The following is a 14,511-nucleotide window of genomic DNA, read 5'->3' as shown; positions in this document are numbered from 1 at the left end:
CCCCTCTTTGCTAGTCATGCCTGGGGGTGTATTATATGGTGAAAAGCTGACACCAGCCATTGATCCCAATTTAAAATGTCAGCTGTTGTAATTTGAGTTATTACCTTTAAATATATCATCATATAGCAAAGTTAGCTTTAGTGCGAGCTCCCTTAGCGCAGGATTGGCCACAGTGTATTGATGATTGCATAGCAAACTTCCTAACTTCATTAATTAGGAATGGGTCACTTGGGTCAGTATGTGTTTATTCTCAGGAAGGCGCATCAAGGGGATTAGCACTAATCAGGGGGGATTTTAAACAGCTCTTACCCAGATGGATGATACTCTTGCTTGATCTCTTCACTTTGTACGCCTGCAGAGAATGATGTTTGGTTTGGAAATAAGCATCTAGATAACGATTCTTCTGGTTTTCTTTGTAAACACAAACATATCGGACCTCTCGCTTACCTTTGACCCAAACTGCAAAGAACCAGATTTTTTGAGTGTCCATAATTTTATGCCCACAGATGATAGAGATGATAGACATGTGATTTATGCGGCGTGTTAATTTATTGTCAGGATCATCGGTTCACACTTCAGATTTATATTTCATATTTTAATATCTCTATATTGTAGTCTTGTGTTACCTCAATCAGTAGTATAATCAGATTGTAAAATACATTGTGATGTACTGCTATACTTTGATGGCCCCTGATGGCTGCTGTCTTTATCATATATTACGTCATCATGTTGCCTAGCAACCTCCTAGCAACGGGCTAAAATGACCAACATGTAACATTTATGCACCTATAACATCTTATAAAAACGTTGTATAATTTTTGTTTCAGTATATCTATCTCATATTGTGCAGTAGTATTTGTAACATGTAGTGTCTCTGTGTGTGTGTATGTGTCACAATGTCCACACTTACATGTATGTGGACATATTGTGATTTAGTAAATGTATCAGGGTTAAGAAAGAGTGTGCGGGGGTTATACTTAAATTGTTGTGGATCACTTTTACTACCTCCAGAAGAATACATTAAATTATGTAGTTACTACCATAATTAAAATAACAGGTCAGTGATAGTGATGTCATTTAATCTGTTCACAAATCTTTTTCTAGCAGTCCAACATACTGTATCTCTGCTGCAAATACCACCAAATGACCCTAAATCAACATCTTTCTGCCAAAGTGTCGACAAATATGAACATTACACTGTTGAGGCTATTGGAGAGCTTTTGCATTGTTTCACAACTGATAGCACAGAAGTACCTCACAATAAAAACAGTTCTGCACCTTTGTACAACCCCAGCTCAACAAATTGAATCCAAAATATACTGTGAAGAAGCATTTTCCAGGCACTGAATCCAGGAAATCAAGTTCCCTGTAGAGCCGCAGAGGAAAAGAAAAAAAGGGAGGGAGAAAAATATTGTCTGTCTGTCTTTGGATGTGGCAGTTTTGCTTCAGTGTCCTGCTGCCTTTTAATCACAGAACAGACATGCTTTTCACTTTGTCCACCTTTAGAGAACAGGGAAAGAAGACCGTGGCTGTCAACAGTGTTGTAGCCCTGGTGTTTGTATAGTGTGTGGCATGCATGTTCTCCGATCTGGATATGTGTTCTGGTCTTCATTAGACTCAGACTGAACATCTTTGCGGCCTGACAGAGAGATCCTTTCATGTGTCCCCTGCCTGGTCCCACTCACCAGAGCCTAACCAGAAACATGCCACTGCCCAGGGCAAGGTCAGATTTCTCACCATACCACAGCATTAAAGCAACATTGCTTTTCCTAATAGAGGGGGAAAACACTCTGGTTATTTTTCATCAGTCTCACAGACAATATATTCCATCTCATCATATTGATGGAGTAGCAGCACAAAAGTCCAGGTGGAAGTAATCTGGAGGGAGCGCTTGTCTCTGCTCGATGATCTCACTGACCCGAAACTCGCATGAGAGCGAAATTTGGAGCTTTCAAATTGTTCAGGTTACGATCGGTGTGATCTCAAAAGGGAAAGTGAAGTCCATCAATTTTATTTTTTTTGCCTCATACTTCAAAGTCACGCTAGGATTGTACCTATCATCTAAAACTAAATTCCATCCATCCTTTAGGGAGTAGTGTTACAGTCGCTCTGTCAAGTATCGTGGAATGACCCATAAAAGCTGCTTAGATCGATAAATAGCGATGCATGGCTCATTGCAATGTTAATCTGCAGAACGGGTGCCGAGAGGTCAGAGGAAATGTGTGGGAGAAACAGCCTATCTTTGTGCTCCTCTGAAAGGACTCACTGTGATATTCTCAATCCTATTTAAAAAAAAGTCCCTAATGTCAACCAGAAGATGGGCAAATATTTAACTCCGTGGGATTATCCACAGAGGCAAATAAATATAATTGCGCGTTTACATTTGAAAGCAATATTTCCCAAATTTTCCCTGCCTGATTTTTACAATAAAGATGCAATGTCATGCAAAGTGTATGAGCCCTCGTTGGCCTTTTACCATCAGAGACAAAGCTTTGGTACTAACGACCGGCCTATTATTTAGTTGTTGCATTTTTTTTCCCCATTTCTTTTATGTCCTCTGAGACTTGGACATCTTGCAACATGCCTCAAAGGAGGCTGGAGGCCCTATTGTTTTGAGGTTTTCACACTTGAGGGCCATGGTATTTTGTGTGTGTAGAGAGAGACTGTGACAGGCTGAAAGAGAGAGAGGCTGGGCTGGCTCGCACAGAAAGGAGCCTTCGCTAAACACTGGCCCGGCTCCTAGAAAAGAGAGAGGGATTAGTGTGCACAGACCAAGAAACTAATCTCCTTCGACATAATAGAACTGTACATAAACAACATCCCTGAGAAGTGAGCGGTGAAGCACTGACTGACTGAAGAGGCCGAACGTGTGAACACAAGGGCTCGGAATAAATTGCTGTTTGCTGTGGAAAATGATGATGAGAATCGACTTCCATCCAGAGATTTGAACATCTGGACGGCATCATCCCTTTACAAACCCACACTTAGAAAAACAAGCACAAGCAAACACAAATATGCAAACACCGCAACCCCTTTATACAGACACAAGCTCTCCAGTGTATAATAGCCACATTTGCATTAATAAGCTCGCGTTTGCGATAACAATTAATCACACTGATTAATTGCAACAGCAAGTTTGGGAATCTAAGCTGCCAGTAGCAGCCTTGAAAGAAGACACTAACTGTCCATTTATCACATTCAAACGTGCAGCCTGAAGGCGTGCACAACTCATAAGGTTGTGTTTTACCAGTCGACACTGAGTATATATAAAAGATGAATGAAGCCGCAATACGATTTTTAAAATAAGGCACTTTTTTATTGTTTTTTCAAGGAGAGAGTCCTAAAGAACAGGGCACATACTTCCTTAAAGGACTATTTATATATTAATAGAAAATTGTGTTTAAAATGCTTTGAATTGTCGAGTACTGTCACCTCAAAGGGAGAAGATCCTGGGTTTGAATCCAGGGTTGAGCCTTTCTGAGGTGCTAAGCAGGTATTCCAGTTTCCTCTCAAAGACACACATCGTTTAGGTTGATTGGTGTTTCTGGATTGGCTGTAGCTGTAAATGACTGTCTGTCTCTTTCTGTTAGCTCTGTAACTGTCTAGCATGCACCCTGTCTCTGCCCCTCCAACAGATTGTATGAGTTTCAGAAATATAATAACAGAACATGATACAGAGTCCAATTAGCCTGCATTTAATTTTTTGTACACATTTCTGGGGGTTGGTTTTTTTTAGTCTCTGATTTTTATAATGGGAACAACATAACTGATAAGAAGTTGCTCTTTTCCAAACCATCACATTTTACATGTCAAACAAATCCTGTGGTTTGAATGTTTTGAGTCTCTGTGAAAAGGACATTAAGGAGACCGAACCACCATCTAGTGAAGATGCACTTAATGCAATAATGGTTCATTGTAAGTTTAAAAAGTGAGAAATCACTGAGACTAATTTGAGTAGAATACAATGCATGCCTCCAGGCCTGGAAAGATATGATAAAATGCATTTTTTAAAAAAACTTAAAGTACTTCTACACACTTTAACTATTAAACACCGTTTAGCATTTAGGATTATCGAAAATTCATTCACAAGGCTTTCATCCAACATACACAAATAACTCAGCATGAGGTTTTCACACGCACAGAAATCACACCCTCCATGCGTGTACAGTACATTAGGCTCAACTGTGTCGCACGCTTTAATTTCTTGTAAACATTCCCACTTCTCATTTTATGATGGTGGAAAGGCTGCTGAGCAGAAGAGGCGTTTAACGCTTTTCAAACACACAAGAGCTCAGAGAAGCAGCGTATTATGTTGACCAACCTCGGCAATGGCAAATTCACTCAGGCTGAGCTGCTGAGCTAGATGACCTGTTTATTTAGACTTAGAGAGCACGTGTCTCAGGCTCCTGGACCGATCAGTGAATATGTTGTACACAGAGCCTGCCACGATGGAGTTTACAGCCAAAATAAGCAACAGTAATTGCCAAATACTCGAGTATTGGAAGGGGAAGCAGGTCTATTTACTTCTCTTAGCAGCTTCAATTAAAGCAAACAGCAAAGAGGGCACAGGTTAAGGATTATTTTATTACTTAGCAGTTTGTACAGTTTCTACCATGGAAAAATAACATGTAACATAAGACCGTATTTACATTTCCATTTTTACAAAATGTCTTTACAAGATTTTTCTTTTTTTTGCCAGTTCCCAAAAAAAAAAAAAAAAAAAGAAAAGAAAAAAAAAATGAGGCTAAAACACACAAAACATACACATTCACACACATCCAAACCAAACTTTGTAATACACACATAAATAAATATAGACATTCACTGACTGTCACGACAAATATTTCTACAGCCAAGAACATGTACAATTCATCATTTCCACACAAGTTATAATTTCATTAATAAACATTACATATTACTTCCAATATAATTCTTTGTTAATCTGTTAATGAAATATTGCTAACATATTGAAAAGAGGTAACACAGACATTTCATGCCAACAGAATGCTAACGGCTGTCATGCAAAACCATTACAAGCTTTCAATTTGAAGCAAGTAAATCATTTACAGTTCTAAAATCAAATGTACTACATGCAACGTACTACGCGAAATATTCTGGGTTAGACAACGATGACTTTAGTTACATTGACCATCAGTACTGACTGTGTGCCAAAGAGCCTCTTTAACTGATAACACAAAATAAATACTTTAATTTCTACTTTTCTTTCTTCATTAATTGTTTTACATTTATTGCATTTCCTATCGAATATTCCATCATCTTCAAACATGTTCCCAAATTATTTTGTTTATTTCAACCGTGTAATAGCCAAATCTAAATCAGTCATTGTTGTCTACAATGACTGCTTCATCACCAATTCTGGGGTTCCTGGATCTAGTTTTACTTATTACATGAACTCCTTATGGGATAAGTTGGGGAGCTGTGTACTAACCAACGCGGAATATGAGACCTCAAAATATAAATTTCACTCTATAGATAAACCCCTTCCGGTTACTTGGAAGTCAAGAGAGAGGGGTTATGAAGGAATAGCTGACGTGTTGTGGAGCCTGGAGGAGATAGACCCATATTTCACAAGAAGGGGGGGTCAGTTCATGGTCTGGTGCGCTGTGTTTCTGTTTGGTTCCACACATTCCTTCTTTGACAGACAGGAGCAGAGAGCCACTGGTACTTCTTCCTACTGGGTTTGCCTCGACTTCAAACTCAGTGTCTCTCTACCGACGGCTTCTGGTGATGAGAGTGGTGCTGCCGCAGCCTTGGTCCTTCAAAAAACACACAGATTCAAAGAACTGTCAGATACGACTTCAGATTGAATCACTTTGAATTGGTTTTTCAGGGAGTAGCAATGCGCTTCTTTTTGCCACTTATATGAAACCTGGTGTTTAACTACAGCTTCCCCTATTGCAACATATGTAATGTAATTACTGTTCAGTAATATTACAGTTGCTAATCACCTATAGTTTCAAATTTTTTTTATGTTTAGGCAGGTCAGCCTTTAGCCACCTTGATTTTCCTAGATGAGCACTGAGGCTTGGTGCCTCTCTGAATTACTTTGACGGTTGTAACTCTGCTGGCTGCTTGGTGGTTTATGGAAGGCGCATAAAAGGCTGATCTTGCACATGCCCTAAGAAAGATAGGGATTTGTGCTGGCACGTCCCTATATGTACAGTTTAACATTGTGTTGTTTACTTAATTTTCTTTTTATTTGTTTGCTTTTTTTTCGGTAAATGCTCTTTTTTATATAATTGATTTGACTGATTGATAATTTTGTTCTGATATTGAAGCCGATTATTGAGAATCATGTAGTTTTACTTATATTGGTACTGACTACTACATTTCTGATATAGTGGCATTCCTACAATAAAAAATAAAAGTTGAAGATTAATGTGACTTTTCAATAATACTATTATCTTAAACTCTTGTGGCCATAGCATTTATGATGGGAAAACCTGATATTGTAACAGCCCTAATAATGAGATGTGTATATGTGTATATTACACCTACATTGCTTTTCATGTAGCTATGACAACGCCACTGTTGACACAACACCTTAACATTTACATTTTACTTTCAGTAACAGCAAAAACATGCTGATTTACACAATCAGCAGAGGAAAATAGGTAGATTCATTACTTCACATTATATTAGGCATTAATACCATATATAGTCATATATTTACTGCAAAGACAAAACATAACTGTTTAGCGCCATGGTTTAAGCAGCTACAAATAGAAGATCTACAGTATGCTATTAGGACTGAACAGTAACAGACACCAAACAAAAGAGTCTCAATATGAATTTCAAATGTTGAATCGCTGGCATTATCATTTCAACTGAGCAAATTGAGGTGCAGCTCATAAATTATGGAAGCTGACAGTGACTTGCTACTTACGATGTTGTATGACAGGCAGTATGCTCGGGGTCTGAAAGGTCTTAACCGTGGCAGGACCTTCTCCTCCAGTTGTTATAACCTGCACCTCCAGTCTGTAGTAGGTGGACGGCCGCAGGTTGGACACTACAAGCAAGTTATGATCCTGCAAAACGAAGGAGGGGAGCAGGAGACGACATGCAATCAGATGAAATGCAACAGAACACGCCTTTGATTCTGACAGGACTTTAATGTGAATGGGCCGCAAAAGAGGGGAGTGTAGCCGTCTTTGCACAAGTCACAGACAAAAACAAAGACTTTGTTTTCATAAGGCTGTCTGTATCTCTTTTCACTGCCAGGTTGATAAAGTGTGCGGTGGGTGGTTTTATTTATAGACAAGCTCTAGAGGCTGGGAGGTGCAGATAGGCGGAACGTGTTGTTGATGGAACAGATTATGTCAAAGAGCAGCTTTTTCAGAGCTTTCACGGAGGATGAAAGAGGCAGACATGAAGGGAGATGAATGCGCAGAGGAGGAGAACTTCCAGCAGGACAAAAAACTTCCCCAGATCTATCCCCGTGTCTGTCTACATACTACCGCTTATCAAACGATTCATGCAAAGAAGCCACAACAGCGTTATCCTCAAATCACGGTCACATCTGACAGATACATTTCTTTTCCTGTTGCACACACTAATAGTCTTGTCACAACACGATCTCCTGTGGTTTCATAAAAACCATATTAACATTCAAAACTTTAGCTAAACTCCAATTCTGCTTCAGTAAAAACAGACTTACTGGTGGCAGGATCTGGGACTGGGAGATGATGCTGTTGGGCAGGCTGTTTTGCCGGCTTTCAGTTGTGATTTCAGCCCAGGTGACCTGGAAGCCCGTGATTCGCTGATGGGGAGCCAACCTAGAGACGCGCCAGTGGAAATTGCCGGTGATGTTTCCCTCATTGGTCGTGAAGGAAGCCGTCAGGTTCTCAGGTTTAGCAAGAACTTTCGGAAGCCCTGAAGCTGTTAGGACAAAGTTGGTGTCATTATTATAGAAACATTTTTGGGAAACATCCGTGAAGACTGACAAATTAACAAAGAAATACAGCTACTCTGGTTTTGTAAGAAAGGTTATGTGAGAAACTATTTATCCTGAACGTGTTAAACCTATATTTTAAGTCTATAGAGATTTTTCTCATCATCATGATAATAATAATGATATTCTAACAAATGTTTTTGTATTGTCTCCACTAATGCGGTCGGTTTTAAAATCCCCCAAACAGCAGACTACTCACCTCCCTCTCCTGGGCAGGGGATGTGTTTGTGAGTCTTGCTCCGGATGGTAGCGCAGGATGGGGTGAGGAAAGTGGTGCTCTCGTCCTTCGAGCGCCTCTTGGACTTCAGCATGTGAACAGTGACTTTGTACTTGCAGGAGAACAGCAGGCCTGGGAGGTTGATGTAGTTCTCCTGTGCAAAGAAACACATTACTCAGTTCTGATGACTTTGACATGTCACCCAGGTCAGGTCCCATGGAGCTTGGGAGATAATTAAATACACAGCGCAGATCACGTTCCCACTCAGGCCCCAGGAACACGTACCGTACTGGAGGACTACTTTGAACTCTCACATGGTAGGGGTTAGGCTACTATTCTCCTATTCAAACTGTAATAGAAATGATTTTTTCATAGCTTCCAAATGTGGCACAGCATAAACACAAGAACCTCAACAAGAAGCAGCGATCAAAGCGAATTCATGCCTAATTTGAGATGCCTGTAAATCCACGTTAATGGGCTCTTTGGAGCCATGTAACACTGACACTAATTTCTAAGTTTAATCATCTATTGATCTGAATGAGAAAAGCTTTTCTCAGCTCTCTGTGAAACAAAAACCCCCGGTGAGTAGTGGATTTAGACTTTCAGTAATAGAACAGGGCCTCCATTAATAGACAGCCCTTAGGGAAAGGGTGTGTGTATATATATATAATATATATTCTCACTGATATGTAACAGCTTTGATTAAAAGTGAATGAGGCACTGTGCTCACATAAAAGCACAAGGCTGCAACCCTTCCTGGTGATCTATAGAAAATGGAAATGTATTTCCTAGCAACCACGGTGCTGGTTTCTAAAGAATGCGTTGATTACCAGGCCTCTGCCATCACGTATCAGCCTGAGCACAAACAGTTAACCCTCTCTGTGTCAAGCTCTCCAACACAGACAACACTGCATCCTAAAACAAAGCCCCACACAGCCGCACGGCTGGGGCTGCTGAATTCTGGGAAACATTGTTTAAGTAAATAAAAGTTACTGGCCAACACACCGCATGCGTGACCACACGACTGACTCATAATATTCAAAACAACAGCCACTGGTTTGCCTGGTGCAAATCTAACACAACAGGGCTCCTGATTCACTCGGCGCAGTTGTTTTCCTTAGTGGAGCTATTCTTCCTGAGCATCAAACAAAGGCTTAGGCACATGCTTTGCTTAGCACAAAGCTTCTGACCACGCCACTTCTCTAATGCGCTGCCCTACGAGAAAGGACCCCCAGCTGGAAGTGGTGCGTAACAGCTTCTGGGGACTGACCTGCGTGACGGACTTCTGTGGTCCTTGGGTCTCGTTGTGGCTACAGTACTCTGGCATCCACTGGACATGGTAGCGACTCACAGAGGAGTCTGAAACAAAGAAAGGAGGAGAATAGAGAATGTAACAGAGAAATTACTCAGTAGTCAGTTATTTTTTTTTAATATAATTTAATTATGATGTGTATATAAAAGAAAGGGAAGTTGTGCATTAAAAAAAACATTACAAAAAACTATGGGTGTATTATTACAGCACGTATGGACTGCCATTTATTTAGCACTTTTCTGGCTTAATGACCACTCAAAGTGCTTCAGAGCATAAGCCACATTTAAGCAGATATTCATCCGGTGTGTCATTCTGCCCACTTTGAGCACTTCATCTACCTCATAACCACGGCCAATTTAAAAATCACCAATTACCTAACATGCACGTCTTTAAACTGTGAGAGGAAGCCAGGGTACCCAAAGGAAACCCACACAAGCACAGTAAGAGCATGAGTAACTAAGTGGCTGTAGCTCAGATGCAACCATGGCTGATTTTGATGTTTTTTCAGTTCTTGAACTTTTTGCCACATGCTTGAGAAACACTCGATTTACTCCCAGTGGTGGATATGACATATTCCAGTGGATTAAAAATTAGTATTTAAGCAACTGTACTTAGGATTGCATTGCAGCCATCAAACATTTATCTGACATCAGAAGCAAATCTGACAGGCTGAAATCACTGATTTCCTTGTTTGGGATCAGATACTATTGGTATCTCTTTCCTAACATGAAAAAGAGTGAACTCCATTTGTTGTCTTTGCAATTATCAATTACAACTTTTCAGCTTCCTAAATCTGCCCTTTTGTCTGCTGAAAAGCTCATCGTGGTCCAAATCCTGCTTCTGCGAAACAGCATTCACTTCATTACTGTACAGTAGCCCCGCACAACCTCATCAGCAATATTTATCTACCTCATCTTATGTTACTGGATTTATTATTCATTCAGCTGTGTCCCTTGAATATATGAAATACATCTCTGATTAATAATTGAGTTGTGCTATGTTCACCCCTCAGTAGGGGCCTGGGTTGTAGTTTGCAGATAAAAGGGGTCCTTTGAAGGCTTAGACACAGATCTGGCACTTAAAGCCCCAGAGCTCTTTGGAAGCAGAAGAGAGGAATTACAGGGAACCGGGAAATCGGGGAAAGAACATAAACAAGATATGCCTAGCCCGGTCTGACTGAAGGAGGGCAGTGGTATGTAAAACAAGAAATAGGACATGGAAATCAGGTAGAGAACGGAACCGCAGCAGCGTTCGATAAATCATGACTGGAAGCCAGCCTCTGAAGTCCCGCCACAGCTGATCTGCCGTCTATTGTCTGGGTGTTAGGCAGACAGATATATTATCTGAGCTCGTGTACAACATGGTTCTCTTTCGTCTGCTGGACACAACCCAGAGGCTAGGCTGTTTTGAATCACAGAGACAATGAATGAGAGTTTAATCATGGTTCAGTTAACCTGTCGCTTTCTCTGTCACACAAGCCAGATGTCCAGAGACTCTTCAGCCCTCCTGAGGCCATCCGTATGTCTGTGTGTTTACGGTAGTGGAGCGCACGTTGTCAGAGTCCAAGCCAGGGTCATCACTCAGACTAATGAGTGCCAGTGATGCACACGCTGCGGACGGGGACCCACGAAACAAGACACAGAAAGAGAAGCTGGACTGGGATTAGCTCTGCTCTGCAACACCGTGATTCCCCAGGCATGCTTGATCCCGTCAGCATCACTCAGCTCTCTGAGACCAGGCCAACCTTGCTAACAGCTCTGGGCCAACTCCATAACCTCCCCCCCTCATTCTGATTCAGCAGTTGGTGTCTCACCAGGCCTCTCCTTCAGCCAGGGTTTGCATTCTTGACTCCAAGATGTGGAGTTTGGCTTGGGCGATGACATATATTAGTAACATAACATAGACCAGTGAATGGGACTTGACAGGTTACCCTGAGAGCATCGCTTTCAAGGTTTCCATATTTTCATTCTGGTATTAACAGAAAGTTTTTGGGAGTGAATGCCGCAGAGACAGCCATTCCTATAGGTTTTTTTTAACCCGTTACAGTGCTTCAATCCACCACCAAGCCCGCTTTCTATGACATCAAGTCTCGTAAAAAGAAAATCGACCGCTTCAACGCTAATGCGAAGGCAAGAATCTATTAAATACAGCTGTCAATAAATCCCATTGCACAGCTCTGACTCTGTGTGTTTATTGTTCTTTACTAAACGGTGGCTCTGCTTTACCCGTCCGTGTGCGGTTTTTGCCCAGCACTCACATTACACAGCTCTCACAAAGACACATTGTTTCATTTACACCATCTGATACCACATTCATAAAAAAAAGAAGCAAATTTCGATTGTTTGAGTAAGTGGGAATCAGTCATAACATTTTATTATGGTACACATGAGTCATAGTGATTGATGGGCATGATGGGGTGCTAATTAGATTCTAACGAAGCCATAAATCACTACAGTAGGGAGCTCACCTCCTCTCTTCTTCCAGTAGACACGGACCTGCAGCTGGCCGTCCTGGTAAAAGGGCGTGCCTACTTCTAGAGGGCCAGAAGGGCGTTTGGCCAGGGTCGAACCAAGAGGGGATATCTCCTCCTTCTTTGACTTGAGCACAGATTTTGCTGGGATGAGAAATGAGAAATGTTTCTTAGCTAAGACATGAAAGTGACTATGTTGCAGAAAACAGTCCAGCATGGTAACAGAAACACTATTATTTCTTTGTAAGATTACGCCAGTGAACAACATGTTCTTCATGCACAAATGTGCTGTAACTTGCTGTAACACACACACACACACACACACACACACACCTTTGAGGCTTGGCCTACGCTTCCCAAGAGTTCAAGAACTCCAAATGATTGCAGATGTGCTGTCAGTGTATCTTAGCTTTTCCAGCTTTTTTCGTTGCAAATCTCATGATGATTGTTTACCTCAAATTAGGAAAATTCAGCTATCATGAAAAGCAAACAAACAAAAAAGAAAACTGGATTCAGCTAAAATGGTTTTCTCAAATCCCATATGGCTCAGCAATTAGACAGCTGCAGCTTCATCCAAGTTTCTTTTGATTTCAGGTAGCGGTGGCCCTGTTTGTGCATCAACAGTGAGTGCCTAACCTCAGTTGTGTCAGTTTCAAAGGAGCTTTGGCTAAACATAAAGATTATGATTAAAATAAAAGTTCCAGTTCTGTAACTTCTGGTTAATATTGGACTCTCAGGAGTTTAATTCCAAAAATGCAACTTTCATGTTTTGTTTTTCCAGTTTTCATTGTTTTCAACAGAAGGCATCAGAATAATATCCTTCCACCCTTCCATCCATCCATCCTCTTCTGCTTATCCAATTCAGGGTTGCAGGGAGGCTTAAGTTTATCCCAACTAGCATAAGGTGAGAGGCAGGGTACACTCTTGACAGGTCGCCAGCTTAGAGACAGAAAACCATTCAAGCTCACCTTCATACCTATGGGCAACTAAGAATCACCAGTTAACCCAACCCCACTAATTACATGTCTCTGGACTGTGGGAGAAAACCCAGACAAAAATGGGTAGAGCATACAAACTCCCCACAGAAAGGTCCCCATCCAGATGGTGGATTCAAACCCAGGAATTTCTTGCTGAGAAGCAACAGTGCTCACTGTCTGTGCTGACCCCCAAATAATGTAAGATTCTTTTTTCTTTTCAGTGTAAATTTATTACAAAAGTTATGGGGAAAAAATATTTTATGTAAGCAATTATGATGCCATGCACCACAAGCCAATTACTACACATTTGATTTCATGCATCATATGAGCCATCTGATATCTACCACCACACCAACTGCTTCTTATGCACACGTGCAAATTTCCATATTGATAACTATACTTCTATCATGGGTTGTAGTTTTTGGGTGCAATCTTGGAAAAATGTGCATTAGCAGAATTCTGTTGTTTCAATTCTATAATTGTGAATCTGTTACAATTTTTTTTTTTAATATATACAGCAGGTTTTTAATTTAGCCATTTTTCTCTGTTAGCTGCTCTTCCTTTAGGACCATCTCATAAACGTGCTTTAAATGAATTCATGATTTATGCCAACCATGCTAGCAGATCTGCGGGGCTACACTCAGGCACACTGGTAGTTTGAGTTAAATGTTAACGCCCCTTTACGCGCTAAAATGTGCAAAAATAATGTGCTGTTTAGCATTTAAAAATCAGTTGGGTGCAGATTAAATGCTTGATAACATTTGACAGGGATTCAGGCACCAAAATTAATCAGGCTCACAGAGTCACGAGAATCAAGGCAGAATCAGTTATTTGGATTTTCACGATGTGACTTATGTCTGTTCAGAATTTCATCAACCGACTGACATTCTGTCTGTCATTCCCGAAGCCACGCATCTAGCAAGGGTAAAGAATAGGATAATAATGTTTACCTGAGTCATTATTCTGACTGGTACTGAAGTGAAGGGAGGCCTTGGAGCTCTTCAGACGCACCTGCCCCCAGTATGTGACAGCCTGCAGCTCCACAGTGTAACTGCTGTTTTGTTCCAGTCCCTCCAGATCTACCCAGTTTTGAGCCTGTAAAAACAACAAAAAAAAAAAAACCCACTTGGCTTTTGCCATTTGTATGTAACCACACTGTCACATGAGCTTATATTTAAAGTCACTGTACCAGCCACAGCTCCAGCCCAGCTCAATGCCAGACAACACAGGCCTGTGGGAAAGCCCTACTTATTAAGAACACATGTGGAGCTGAAAAAGGGGATGGTGGTGAGGAGATAGCCTTTAGGGCCTTAAGACAGAGCCATGTTATCAGAGCCTCCCAGGGCTTCTTCACTGTGTTTGGCTTCTAGCATTCCTCCATCAGCATGAACTTGATGAGTTCTTGTTATTGACTGTGGGTGTTTTGACATTCCTCTGCCAGCAGGCTGCTTTCAAAGCCCTGAGGTGCCAAAGTGGAAACCAGTAGTACATGTGTCAATAGGTGTCCGGTGTCTACCACCTCTATCTCCTTTGTGGCACATCTGGTATGCATTTCAAAAATTA

At 41.0% G+C, this 14,511-nt stretch overlaps 1 protein-coding gene across 1 annotated transcript in view; it reads right to left on the bottom strand.

The window, feature by feature from the left end:
• Nucleotides 1–4,564: 4,564 nt before the first annotated feature.
• The window catches only part of anos1 (anosmin 1), a 41,840-nt gene continuing 31,893 nt past the window's right edge, over nt 4,565–14,511 (bottom strand). The window contains exons 8-14 of the mRNA XM_082508468.1: nt 13,899–14,043; nt 11,969–12,115; nt 9,460–9,548; nt 8,172–8,343; nt 7,679–7,899; nt 6,908–7,049; nt 4,565–5,777 (exon numbers count right to left, since the gene is read on the bottom strand). Of these exons, the coding sequence (XP_082364594.1) occupies nt 5,719–5,777; nt 6,908–7,049; nt 7,679–7,899; nt 8,172–8,343; nt 9,460–9,548; nt 11,969–12,115; nt 13,899–14,043 (975 nt within the window). The 3' untranslated portion in view covers nt 4,565–5,718. The remainder of the gene's footprint in view (nt 5,778–6,907; nt 7,050–7,678; nt 7,900–8,171; nt 8,344–9,459; nt 9,549–11,968; nt 12,116–13,898; nt 14,044–14,511) is intronic.

Source organism: Aulonocara stuartgranti, assembly GCF_965226115.1.
Source record: "Aulonocara stuartgranti genome assembly, chromosome: 16".
Lineage (NCBI taxonomy): Eukaryota > Metazoa > Chordata > Actinopteri > Cichliformes > Cichlidae > Aulonocara > Aulonocara stuartgranti.
This window is presented reverse-complemented; position numbering and strand designations above follow the sequence as displayed.